This window comes from Hermetia illucens, chromosome 4 (assembly GCF_905115235.1).
Source record: "Hermetia illucens chromosome 4, iHerIll2.2.curated.20191125, whole genome shotgun sequence".
In the NCBI taxonomy this organism is placed as follows: domain Eukaryota; kingdom Metazoa; phylum Arthropoda; class Insecta; order Diptera; family Stratiomyidae; genus Hermetia; species Hermetia illucens.
Genome location: NC_051852.1, coordinates 90,237,998 through 90,252,171, shown reverse-complemented (window position 1 = coordinate 90,252,171; position 14,174 = coordinate 90,237,998). Strand labels below are relative to the sequence as shown.

General features: G+C 41.0%; 2 protein-coding genes across 6 annotated transcripts in view; one reads left to right on the top strand and one right to left on the bottom strand.

Annotated features, from left to right (window-relative positions):
- LOC119653711 (Golgi-specific brefeldin A-resistance guanine nucleotide exchange factor 1) overlaps positions 1-2,347 on the bottom strand; it is a 28,636-nt gene extending 26,289 nt beyond the window's left edge. Inside the window, exons 1-2 of the mRNA XM_038058592.1 lie at positions 2,066-2,347; positions 1,798-1,996 (exon numbers count right to left, since the gene is read on the bottom strand). Of these exons, the coding sequence (XP_037914520.1) occupies positions 1,798-1,996; positions 2,066-2,167 (301 nt within the window). The 5' untranslated portion in view covers positions 2,168-2,347. The remainder of the gene's footprint in view (positions 1-1,797; positions 1,997-2,065) is intronic.
- Positions 2,348-2,506: 159 nt separating this feature from the next.
- Positions 2,507-14,174, top strand: part of LOC119655874 — a 49,465-nt gene continuing 37,797 nt past the window's right edge. Inside the window, exons 1-2 of one of the 5 annotated variants that reach the window (XM_038062007.1) lie at positions 2,507-2,793; positions 10,299-10,427. In XM_038062007.1, coding sequence (XP_037917935.1) covers positions 10,405-10,427 — 23 coding nt within the window. In that variant the 5' untranslated portion in view covers positions 2,507-2,793; positions 10,299-10,404. Of the gene's footprint in view, positions 2,990-10,298; positions 10,428-14,174 lie in introns of all 5 variants that reach the window. The other 4 variants (XM_038062005.1, XM_038062006.1, XM_038062008.1 and 1 more) reach the window with 4 other exon arrangements.

The following is a 14,174-nucleotide window of genomic DNA, read 5'->3' as shown; positions in this document are numbered from 1 at the left end:
AGCGGTCACCACGTGCAGGTGGAGCTAGGGCTTGGTAGTAGAGTTGTTGGTGTTCGTTCAGCAGGGGTTCCCCAGGTTTTATGCTCCATCGTGGGTACCAATCCACGAAATAGGGTCACCCTCCAGATCTTTCGCCTTCATCCAAATTAAGCAGGTGCGAGATACATGATGGCAACGTCAACTCACAAAGAAAACGATAGAAACAACATCAAATACCACAGTTGACCAGTGCTAGGGGAATATAACTTCGACCGCTGAAAATAAAAACCCACGCAACAATCCTGTCGTCCGAACCAAAACTAAGTGGCCGAGGAGAACCTCCACGTGATGGCACCGAGACAAGCTGTACTCACTATAGTTTGCTGGGGGTGATGCGCAGTAGGCCAATGCGCCAAAGTCCTAATCAGGGCGATCAAATCCTAGTCTGCACGAGGACTCATCTGAACTGGCAATAGGTTACGAAATCTTAGCATGTGTATACTGGTACCATGGGAACCGGGATAACCCCAAATTCACATGTCTCAGGAGAATTCCTGCCACATGTGTGTTCAGTGCGTTTATATCGGTTGCCCCCCTAGTGGGAGTTTCATAGAGGTCATGGATACGTTTAAGTGAACAGAGACATCGTACCTCTTAGTTCGGTAGAGATTTAGGTAGATTTTGCATCAACCAGTATGGATAACCCATAAGCCATAAGCCATGCACACAGTATAGACTGGTATCGGGGCTCTGATTGTGGTGACAAAATCAATCCCTTTCTTAAGAAGACCGTGGGGTAAGTCAACTCAACAAGCTCTCACACACAGAGGCGTAACTGTATCAGACAATGGTCTTACCGGTCCTCATGTATTCAATGAAAGACACTTCTGTAGACTGGCGAGGGTTCTTTACAATGAAAATTGCGAACTCTTAGCTGCGCTTCAGAGAAAAATCCTCCAAAAATGTTTGGCCCCTACAAGAGGATGGACGTCTCCATAGTCTATATACCGATGAAATTTATCAGCGTCGATAAAATTGAACTCAACAGATTGCGGCGGGCGGGTTACCTTAACCGTATGGGTGAGGATAATCCAACCCGGAAGTTCTATAAGTGCAACATCTATTGTAGAAATAGCGGACATGGCAGACCCTGCCTCAGTTGGAGCGAAAGCGTAGGCCAGACACTTGTTGAGGATATCTCGATTTGGAGGGTCTCGACGCAAAGCCGTGTTGTCTGGAGTTTCGAGATGTCGACCGAAAAGAAAAATAATTCAACAAAGTTATATTAACTTTGCAGTTTGTAGGCGATTCGCATAGAATTCACCGCGAACTCAGTTTTTCATCCCCACGACCCTGCCTTTGTGGAAAGAACGTAGCTTAACATCCACTCACATCGTAATCAGTCCATAATATTCCCACAAAGGGCAAAGTTCCTTGAGACTACGTGACTTTTTCTGAACAGTACTTTGCAAGGATAGCAGTTCTTCGCCTTCAGAGAATTCGGGAACATATTTATGCAATTGTTAATTGAAATGCCTTATTCCGAAAGATAGATGAAGAGAGCGCTTTAAAACCGGAAAGGAAGATCAGTAAGGAAACGCTCATATTTGCTAGATGATTTAGTGTTTCCCCAGGACTTTTCGTGATTGATTTGATTTTCTACATTCTGTGTGCGACTTACAATTCCGTTAATTTTCGTGACTGTATCTCTGAAAAAGGTAGAGTTCACCAAGCATACATATGTTTGCTAGGTCGAAAGTGCTCCCGGGGTTTTATCACTCCAACAAGGATAGTGATGTTGGTAATTTGTCTACTCACCAATAAGTCCATATGATAAAAACTTATTTACGGCCGCTAGAGCCAGGCTTGTTATCGCCCCTGTCGTTTCCTCTGTGCGAATCACATCCAGGAAAGGTCCGAGGAAAACACTTGGATCGATAAGTTTGAGATCTTCAATCTGATTCAGAATCTGCTTCAACTCGACAAACTGTTTAGTCAGTCCGTCTTGCTCCTCATCCTGAAATGCAGAAGATCCATTTCTAAGGTCATTTCATACTTTTCGACAACGTAAGTCATTTTTCCATACATGATATGATGTGGAATTCCAACGAGCTCCCCGTTTCATGGCTGTCATCAGTGTTGACATCTCGCCACGGACAACGAAAATCCCATTGCCCGGTAGGGACATTTTTCCTGCGTTGTAGATCTCAGCCAACAAGAATTAGATATGCCGCGAACACTGCACTCGAAACAATCACACGTACGTATTTTCGCTGATTCCGAAACTCCTCAAAGCCAATTTCCTGACATTATCACAACACACAGGCGAAAAACAACTGACAGACCACATCGACGTCTCGATAGCTGACGTATGATTTGTCTACCTTTGACATGTCAACATACCAGCGCTCAAATCGTAACATGCTAGACTACACTGTTATTCTGCACCCACACCACTCGTTCAATTCAACCTGTTCAACTGACAACCTGCGCGGCGGAGCGATAAGCAGCTTCAACAATTTCATTGATCTGTCAACAAACTCGCAGAAAGTTTTCAGTGCATCGCGGAGACGTCGGCTTGTTGTGATTGTGTTCAGTGTCGTTTCACTCAGTGGTTCCCTGCTTGATTTTGTGGATAAATTGCGGTCGGCCGTCGGTTTGAACAATGTGAACTATCGAGAACGCTTTTCCTCATCCCCTACACTAAGAATTTACCTTCTGAAAGTGATAAATTCCACTACGGCACTCATCTTTCTCAACTGCACCACCTTCTCACTGAAAAGAATTTTCAGCTTTCCTTCACGCAATGGCCAAGTAAGAGAAAATCTTCCCGATTTACTTTATTTGCATGATTGTGAGCGACTCTCGCATGGATATTACTGTGTTTTCAATCATATTGTTACCTAATCGCTACTAAATACTCAATAGCAGCACGAATGTCCCTTCCTTGCTCGTTAAAAAGTTTATTCCGTTTTAGTTTCCCCAAAAAAATTGCGTGCAGCGCAAAAAGGTTGGTTCCGCATAATTTTGTAACTAAAATTTTACTTTTCAGGCTGCCAATGATCTTTTGTAGAAATAGAGATGAATAGCACTTAATAACGTGGTCTCTGTAAATAAAAAACCAAATTCCATCATTTGAGGTTGAAACCAGATACTTTCCATTAGTATCGGGTATCGCGAAAGGCGCCCAACTACCGGAACGAGGAAGTCAATGCAAACAAGTGGAAATAAAAAATCATTTTTTCATCATTTTCGCTGTCTTCATGTGTAGGCACTCAACCCAATCCAATTAGGCCGCGTTTCATATCGAAGGCGCCGTGCTTGGTTTTGATGTGGCTTGGGATAATCAGTGAAAATGTTTTCGATCCCGTCCTTATCAGCGAAGCTATCGTCCAACGTCTACGATAAGCTAATTTGGGCACAGACAAAAGTGGCTTCTGATGGAAAATTCAGGCCCGCATTTAAAAAAGATGTAGTTGATAGGAACCTTCTCAATGTGATGAATGTTAGCGAAGGTAGATTTCCATTATCTACACAAAAGATAAATCTATCTTGATGAAAATGAAATCACCAAGTTAGCGCAAGGCACCTATCTCTATTTACCCGTTGTTCCCTGGATAGTAGCCACCTGACATCATCGAATGAAAGCGAGATACGTAGGCGAGCAGTCTTCATTGTATTTGCCTTATATGTAGGGTTGTTTGATAAAAGTGATGTCATAATTGATTCTGGACTGAATACTGCCACAATAGCTACTCATTTTGGATTCCGATACATTATCCAACAAACTTCGATATTTTTATTTTTCAATATATGCAGCAAAGTCAGAAGAAATTCATGTCCAGCTTGAAATGTAGCGCTATGAGTTGGGGCTATACTCAAAGTCTTCCCTGCTTGTCGAAAAAGGATATAAATTTGTGGGCCAGCAACCTGCAAATTTTCAAACTTCGTTGCTACCGAAACGTCAACAACACCTCGGATAAAGACTGGCCTCACGGCAACGATAATCGATGAAGAAGCGCCGTCGTAACGGTAATGATGGTAGTTGTGTGGATTTCTGGAGCCTACACAGACTATACATTGTTCGAGCACAGAGGTCAGTAGGGTTTCAACTGACCGACAGCGCACGAGCAATCAGATCGACCACTTTCCCTGACTGGAGAATCGTGGAAGCGGATGGATGAACGGATAGGAATGAAAGCTGACTGACTGACCGCTGCGAGTGATGGCGAACTTGAACTCCGATACCAAGCGAAATCCCGAGGAGTTCAGGGTAGTGTACGCTATAACAAAAGAGGTCAGGGAAGCGGAAGATGCTGCAGATCACAATGATTTCAGGAATGTATACCGCATTACGAAAGAAATTGCATGTAGTCGCAAATCTTTCGGTGGGCCAGTGAAGGACGTGAACGGCCGACTTCTGATCCACCGTGATGAGCGACTGAAAAGCTGGAAAGAACGCTTCACCACGATTCTTAACTGTAACACATCCGGTGAGGTTCCTCCCCTTGCGGATGAAATGGCCAGTCACCGTAACATGTGACTATGGACTACTCCTCTAAACAGAAGTGAAACCATTTCGGCCATCAATTCACTCAAATTGAGTAAAGCCGGTGGGCTCGGCCGTCTCCTAGAGTTATTTTTCGCTTTATTTTCCATTACTGTAGATCTGCTGCTCCACTTCCACTGGTACCGAAATCTTGGGAATCGGAGGCCTTTCCTAAAGAGTGAAAGAAGGGGATGCTCGATGATTCCAGAAAAAGATACCCGTTTTTAGTACGACAATTAAAGGGCATCAAAGTACATCTTGAAAGCTTGATCGACAAAGAACAAGCTGACTTCCGCTCCGTTTCCTCCTGCATTGACCACATCAACACCCTACGAATCATTTTAGGACAGTGCGCGGAGTTTAAATCTTCAATCGATGAAGTTTCGTGAAAGTTTACGGGAGTGTGAACAGCGAGTATATCTGGAGTGCTCTACGCAGGTAGGACATTCCGGAGAAACTTAAAGTTATTATCAGAGCGACATATGATGGCTGAAAATGTCATGTGTTGCACCGAGGCAAAATCTCGGGGATTTTGAGCAACAATGCGGAGTCCGGCAAGGTTGCATTTTGCCACTGATATTATTCCTTGTTATTGGTGACGTTCTTCATGCTGCCTTGTCTGGAGGAGGAAAGGTTCAATGATTAATGACATCTTTCTTTGTAGAGAGAGGTGAGTAGAGTTGGACTGAAGATAAACACCAACAAAACCAAGGTTCTCAGTCTGCCGAGTCATCGCACTCTCCTTTGGAACTGGATATTACCCGACGCATTAACAACGCTAGATCCGCTAGTTTACAAATTTAAAACACTTGTTGCAGAATAGTAGAGAAGGAGTTCAGATATCTCAGGAAATCCTTGGAGGGGCCGCATTTCTGGTTACCGCGAGCATAGAGCGTAGATGTGGTTGACGCACTTTACCCCACCAAGGGGTAAATGGCAACCGTATATGTATATATTGAAATATACGAAGAATAGATAGTTATTATATTCATTAAGGGATTCAGTTGGAGGTGAAAAATACTAGCAACAGAAGGACTGTATGGATACCCTATACTTCACAATGCATGAGTAATGCATTTTCATTTCATTTTTGCCTCTTCCAAAGCTTCTTGTCTAGAATAACTCCCAGATATTCCACTTCTTCGGAGAGTTGTAGGGTTTTACCCGTCAGCTCTGGAAGGTAAAGACCATTCAGTTTCCCCCTTTTTAAAGTTTTGTTGAAAACAAACTGAAATGATTTTAATAAACATTCTCTTTGTCCGTCTGGCAAACGCACTTTTCTCACAAACGGTTGCATCTATTGACACGAAATTTGGTAGAAAGATTGGAACTGTAAAGCCTCTTACATGCGGGGAATTATTCTTACTGCACATTGAACTTTAAAGGGGTTCCCATACATATGGTGCAATTTTTTTTCTACGGATATAGCCATGTGGGGAGTCAAATGAAATATATATATATGGTTACCTTTCACTCCTTGGTGGGGTAAAGCGCGTTAAGGACTCCCAATCAATCAATCAATCATCCTCTACTGTTCTACGCCGAGTGCCCTTGGGGCGACACCCTCGGCCATCTTGGGAGGGTGGATTCCACTGCATGACGTAGGCAGCAATGCAATTGTCGCCCTTTCTTAATGTGTGAGTTGGGGGTTTTGTCTGTCTTAAGAGACGACTAAAAGTAATAGAAATGTGTGGGTTTGCAAATTTTGAAACTGTACTGCTACTGAAAGGTTAACAACGCCTCATATAGGGACTAGCCTGACGACAACGACCTTTGCCTTTCGAAAACGGAGTATGATTGGTTGAAATGTGCGCGCTCTTCTCGATAACGGTAGCGAGGGTCTCCACAATGCTCGCTTTTTCCCACTTGGGCCTAAACGAAGTAAAATGATGGAACCATGGAAAGTACTCCTCCCCCTCAATATGCTTTTATACGCTGGAAAGCTAAATGGTAGCAGACGCGAGTCTGACTTCTACCGCAAGGCCTGGAAGCTTCTAACCGTAAGTTTCCCGGCCATATTAAAGAGCTTCACAATTGTACAATGCTACGCCCCAGCGGAGACATCCGATATAGTGAAGAAGGATGCTTTCGCCGCCTCGATGCAGTTTCAAAATATTAATAACTGACTGTTTAGGGGGGAATAATAGAGGTGAAAACTATCAACAGTTGTTAAAAAAATTTGATAAAAAACTTTAAGACAATAGATTTCAAAATGTGTCTAAAAGTCGATATGCGGAATTTCAAAACACCATAGGAGCATACTAAAAAAGCGAGCAAGCACTTTTTCATCAGGACATTATGGACTTCAATCGTCGTCATAAACCCCAATATATGTTGAGAGAGACTTATATTTTATTTGCGTTGTTGTCAGAGAAAGTATTCACAAACATAGCAGAAAGAATTGCAGGCTTTACTTAAAATGCTTTTAATTATTTTCGAGTTGTCACAATCTCGGTAGATGCCGGATTTTACATAATACTAGCACTAAGTGCCAAGCATTTAGGTTCGGACGATCCTACCTACTTAAAAAATAAAGGAGCTCTAGTGGTAGAGGCTGGTGGTAGGTTAATGAGAGAATCCGTGGGGAATGCTCCGCAACATCGATCAAATATGCAGAATTGTGTATTTCTGCATGGTTTGAACCAGACTATGTGAGAGTCCCAGGACATCAAGGTATAATACCTGCAGCTGACAAAATTATGGGAACTACAACCACTTTCTCGAGATGCCAAATTTCTTTGATTTCCCAAGCCAGTGGTTTATATATATTCTCTTCTCTTCTTATATATTCTCTCCACGTATTATGGGGGCCGTCAACATTAATAATATATGCGGAGCGGCCCGTCTTGCCAACTAATAGTATGTTGGGTTTGTTGTGTGGTGTGTGGCGATCAGTTAGAACTTGCCCATCTCAATACATACTATGAGCAGAATTATCAAGTACTGTCTGCTGCTCATATCGGTAAACCGGACATGTTCCCGTGGTCAGCCCATGCTTATATGCAAGGTTTTAATGAACATTCAGCATTAAACCTGTTGGCGTATTGTTGGTGTAGCTGCAGTCGCTTGCTCTTTGCTTTAAAAATAAGCGAACATCGAGTCGACTTGGCGGTGTTTATGTGCCGCCCAGCAACCATGCCCCTGCCTCCGATGTCTCGAGTCAGGTTTGTTCGCTCCACGGCATAGTTTGGATGATGCATACGAAATTTGGACACAGTAGTCCGTATCCACCGTTCTACGTTTTCCAGATTGGTTTTCGTCCAATGCAATATTCTGAATGCATAAGCCAGTGAAGGGATAGCCCATACATTCAAGGCACTTATTTTATTCTTCCCCGAGAAATGCGATTTCAGTACCAGCTTTGCACATCGCAGGATTTCGGACAATAGAGCATCCTTCAGATCCTCAACTCGGGAATGGGTTCTTTGCAAAATTTCTAGTGTGTCTCTAGTCATAGCTTCAGTGAGGAGGTCCGGCATGCGGCTCGATAACCTTTGCTGATGACTTGGATTCGACACTAGTCTAATCCACATTCCATCTGAATATCTTAGCTAAACATGTCTACTATTTTCAACAGACTTGTAAAGTGGTCGTCAGTACCAGCATACAGTTTGGTGTCACCTAAGTACACCAAGTGTGTCAGCTCGCACTTAGCACGTAAGCCATACTCTACTACGAAACCATTCCCTCTGAATGATGATATTCAGTAACCATGAAGGGCGGTTCAGTGCCATGCCAAACCAAAGAGACTCAACGAATCCACCTGGAAGATACCACCTCGTATACGGATGGGCTCTGAGGTACTGGTAACCTCAGATGAATGCGCTGATAAGGTGATATACCACCCTTCCATCACTGTCGCCGAAAACTTTATTAATTTCGGATCAATGCGATGCAGATGTTAGACATTGATTAACCAGGTGTGCGAGACACTGTCAAAAGCCTTGGCATAATCGATATAGCAACTAAAGAGGTTTCTTTGGCCTCTAGTTGTTTGTGCTACAACTACCGAGTCGATAATGGTTGCTCTTTGCAACCCCATGACCCGACTCGGTAGCCCTTCTACTCCTCGGACAGAACGTTGCGCATTGACTATATTCTTTCGATTCAATTACCGAAAAATGCACTGTCTAGATGCTTTGTTGAGTTTCGTTAGGTGATCGGAAAACTGTGAAATATGAAAATGTCTCCAAAATTTCAACTACGGGTGTCTCACTGAGATGACACAGTTCCGATAAACCCTTTGCACTTTATTTTTCACCCTTGTCCTGACATTGCCAAAGCTGATTTGATTTATCCTAGGAATGTTCGGCCTTAGTGAGTCACGCCGACGTGTTAGACGAATTTTCCATAGTGGTTCTCTTCGGTCACTAAACCCATAACGCGAAACTGAATTTTCTGACCGTGCAATCAGACAGCCGCAACTGCAGCATAATACAAAATGATTGCAGTTGCAGCAGTGACAGATCAGCACGCAGTCGAAATGCAATCTCATCATTGATTTGAGATTCTCGGAGTTGCTGGAGATGTATAGAGCCTGGGAATACCTGGTGTATGCAAAGGATCCATTTCCGAGAATTCTATGCACGCTTTTTTGGGATTCGTCCCAAACCTCAGCGGAGACTTCAGCTGGACGGTGAAGGAGAGTGCCTCGGCGAGTACTGAAACTGCAATACAGCGTGATGTTATTGATGTCACCGCCTCTGCCCCCATCTACTCTTGGTCACCAGTTTCCGCGATGACCTCGAGTCGAACACGTCCCCTGATGATGGCCAGGATTGGGTCGCTGCAAGTAATGAAGCGGTACTGGTCTGCGACCCACTGCACAATGACATACGCATATTGCGGAAAACGCTCGACGAATCTATAGTGCAATAAGTTAAGCTGCTGTACCCCCACCGTTATTCCGTGGTAGGAGCGGATAAAAAAGGGATTCATTTTTTCTGCTTACTTTATCAACCTGCTGAAGTGGTCGCCATAGGTTGTGGCGAAACAGCTGGATGCGGTCGCCTAGACGTCAAATTCCCCCATTATTAGCGATTTCACCGCCGTGCTGTCCATTACGGAAGCCCGACCCAGTCACCAAGGTCAGACAACTACGTACCGGACTCAAATTTCTCCTTCTCCTCATTTCTAAGTTTGCACTTTATACCTAACTGCCAGGTGTGGAGATAGCTTCCTCAGTGAGTAATCTGCAAAACTGCAAAGTTCCTACACTTTTCTCACCTACTTCCTGAGACGCAGTGGTGGCATACTACAATTCAATCTGAAGCTATCTATCTCTCTTCCTTTTACAACTGGATGGTATGGATGGAACTCAAATTTTAAATTTTTCTTAAATTTTAAAATAATGTTCTCCTGTCTGCAAATGCAAAATTATAGAAGCTATTTTTTTTCTGATCAAAGTGTAAGCAGTAAAGGTTTTACGAGAATTATGCACTAGAGTCGTTGGTTGGTTGACAATTGACGAATGTCCATCTAGACGCCTTGTCTTGTCTGTGAATTTATTTTAATTATTTTATTATCAAAATTGAAGTACTTTTAATCATATTGAAATAATTAATTTTTAATTATTTGTTAACTAGTTTTGTTTCATATTTTTAGTAAAACTAGGCATAATACGCAAAATTAAAAAAAAACATAAAAATTACAGATCCCAGAAAAACTTCAAACATTTGATAGACTTGAGTAAATAAATTGCAATATAACCCCTCCAGGTGTAAATGATACCAACTGCTTATGCCTCCAATTTTTTTAAATTTCATCGCAGGAAGAAGTGAACCTAACTGTTCAACAGCAAATCTAATCGGCGCAATTTCGACGATAATAAAACAGATTGAGATTCTCGCACATTCGTTTTTATCTCACGAATAATCATGATTCCTCGATATCGGAAAAGGTAGTGGATTAATTTGTGAATGAAATTGTCATCAGCACAGTATCCGTAACAATGCAGAACCGCTTGAAAAATTAGTGAATTGTAAACCGTAAACTATAAAATGACTAGCAGTTGATATACAGCTTCATTAGTATTTGTCTTTCTCCTCAGCAATTAGTCAACATTGACATTTAACAGTAATGTTTATTAGCTCAATATTATGTTTTGAAAAGATAGTAATGCAGTAAAACTGTCCTCTGCGGTATCGTTTGAGCGAAATGTGTGTTTAAAATTCCATTCAAAATAAATTCTACAACTAAAAATGATATTCCTAAAATTCCAAGTAATGAATGGTATCTTCTCTCAAATCAAATCTTATTATTACGCTAGCCTTATGCATCTTCACTCTATCTCGTAGAAAGTGAATTTCTTTTCAGTTTTAATTATACCTTCCAATCAAATGCGATTTCGTTTCAGATAATTTGGTAAATTCAAGTCATTATGACTGCTGGTAACTGATCCTCAATCATTTAGACAATTTCAAACAATTAGGCGAAAATGAACAAATATGCCGCACATCATTTATGGATGAAAATTCCATGGATGTATGCAAATTTTATTATAACTCTCTAAACGACAGAAATTGAATATAATTAATTTGAGTTGATAATACCAGAGCTAATAATATCAAATTAACTGATAACGACAAAAGAGTAAGTGAGTGTGAACTGGTATTGATATGTACTATTTTGAGCAAACAATATCGATACGAATTATACAATATATTATAGGGTATGACTTCTTTTTACGAATTGTAATTGTAGAGGTAGGCAAGAGATGGAAAGTGAAACTAAATATATTCCAGTAAAATCAAGGTGCTTAATTTGGCTGGCCATTCTTGTTCACATTTTAAGAAGCAACTTTGAAAGTGTCGAATAGCTTGTGCTTCTAAGCAGCTTTCTTAATTTACGGGTCAGACACTACAGAACTGTCGTTATAACTGGTCCTAAAAAGCGATGAATTTAATTGGGATTTATAATCAAGATCCAAATTGTCGGAAAGATATTCCTTACTATCCTCAAAACCCAAAATTTAAATGAATTTTCGATTGAATAATTGCTGAAATATATATTGGTGATTTCATTGATTTAAATATTGTCAACGGTTTATAAAACTACTTATAATATTTCGAATTCAGCAGAAAATACCTAATATTACATATATGATTTTCGGTTGAAAAATAATCGGAATACCATTGATACAAAATTTCGAGTCATGACACTGAATCCGCCATCACTTTTATAATATACCCATCAGTCTAGCCGAGAATCATATTTCGAAATGAACACTTACTGCAATCTTAACCCACGATAACTTCCTCTGCAAAAATTCTGAGCAATAAGACTAGTCACTTGTAGGTGAAAGTGTAGTATAGGTCCCAGGGTGAAACGTGGATTGGATCCACGATGGAGCATAAAATCTGCGAAACGCCTGCTGAACCAACACCAACACCTTCAACCCTATCTCCACCTCCACGTGATGATCGGTCGGAGCTTTTTGTTAACGAAAAGCTACAGACGGAGAAGGATGAAGGCGAGTCTCCCGCGCCTAAAAACGGAACAAATTGTACCGACTGGTCCACCCAACTACTGACCTACGCTGACGATAAACTGCCTTTATACAAATCGAGCAGGCGACGCGAAATCTTTGGCTGCACATCAATGAAGGCAAAACAAAATATATAGTGGCAACGTCAGCACCAAAAACCAACCAACCAACAACATCAAACCGCACTGGTCAAACGGGAAGAATAAAGATAGGAGATCACAACTTTGAAACCATTGATGACTTCGCCTACCTAGGGTCGAAAATCACAACCGATAACAGCTACAACGATGAAATCCGCGCACGGTTATTGGCAGCCAACAGAGCTCATTTCAGCTTACAAAAACTTTTCCGCTCCAAACGTCTCACCTTAGGGTCAAAGCTCTTAATGTACAAGACAATGATCTTGCCAGTCCCCATGTATTCCTCGGAGACTTGGGTTCTTAGCAAGAAAACTTGCGAACTATCGACCGCATTCGAGAGAAGAATCCACCGAAGAATTTTTCGGCCCCCTACTTGAGGATGGACGAGATAGGCTACAGAATCGATGCGCGATGAAATCTATGAACGATACCATGACCGTCCGGTTGTGGATAAAATCCGGCTCAGCAGGTTGCGGTGGGCGGGTCACTTAATCCGTATGGATGAGGATGATCCAGTCTTTAAGGGCAATATCTATGGTAGAAAAAGAAGACGAGGCAGATCCTGCCTGAGATGGAGCAATGGAGCAAATCAGGACGCCAGATAGTTTTTAAGACTTTGTGTAAACACAAAATCTTATTAGAATCGAGTCCATGTCTGCCTGCATGCTCTTATACATAAAGTAAATCGGAAATTTATATACGTGCATATATATGACTTGTTTGGGGATATCGAATTGGTAGACCTCGGCAAAAACCAGGGTGTCTGGAGTTCCTTATTAAGGCAGGCCTAGACCGGATACAGGTTGAAACGAAGAACAGCGAATCTATTTCTGCAGCCCTTATATTACCGGAATAACTTTCCGTCATCCATCCTAAGTGTCATTCGCAGCGAAACATTGCACTTCTAACTTTAATGTTGTACCTTCATGAAAACGAAGTTAGCCAGGAAATCACAATCAAAAACTATCTCCTTCATCTAAATCGACCTTTTAGCCGTCCATGACAGCACCGACCGAAAGAATTCTCATAACCTTAAATTTTCATTCGTCTATTTACAAACCGATACTTTACTTCCTCGACCTTTAGTTCAGGGCTCACCACCTTCCTTTCGCCTGTTGTAAATCCCGGAATATATATCGACACTTTATATAAATCAACGTTAAAATCAAAATTTAAAACTTAGTATTTCAGGAAAAACGTACGTTCTTAAGGGGGTCATCCCGTGAGAAGACCGTTTGTTTTCGCCTTTCTGAGAAATTTTTTTGTGAGGAACTTGTCAAAGGTACAAATACGAATTTTTCAGTTTCAGTTATTAAATTAAAATAATTTCCGGGCCGATAGCATAATTCATTATTGAAATACAGAGCAACTTTTACACACCTCTAAAAAAGGTGTTTTTCTGCTTGCAAGCTAGAGGGCACTGTGATCATCTTAAAAAAAATGTAAACGGCATTTTAACGTGCGAACTTAACAAACAAACTAGGATTATTAAAAAATATTGAAAGCTAATTTTTTAGTGTCTTGTTAATTTTTTTTTTTTTTTTTGTAAATTTTAGTGTTTTTTCAAGGCTTCTTTTAAAAAACAAACTAACGAATGAAACGCAACTATCCTAGTTTGCAAACAGTAGAAATATGTTCTGAATAAGTTATAAAAATTTCAAAGAATTTCGTTGGATAGATTTTGAGCTATGGTGGCTGCAGATTTTCAAAATGCAGTTTTGAGAAAAACGTATTTAAAAAGTGGAATGCAATTTTACCCATAAAATCATAACTGACCATTAATCTGCTATACCTAGTCCATAAACATTAATTTTCTTGAAAAAAAAACACATGTAAAACCTTGGCTTCAATTACGATTTTAGCGAAGTTATTAAAGCGATCGACATAAACCTGACATATGACAATTTACTTGTTTAACACTGTAATTGCCAAACGACTCTGAATATCAAAAAATTAATTATTAATATATATTCTACATTATATCTAGATACAATTGACACCAAAAAAATCGATTCCTCGG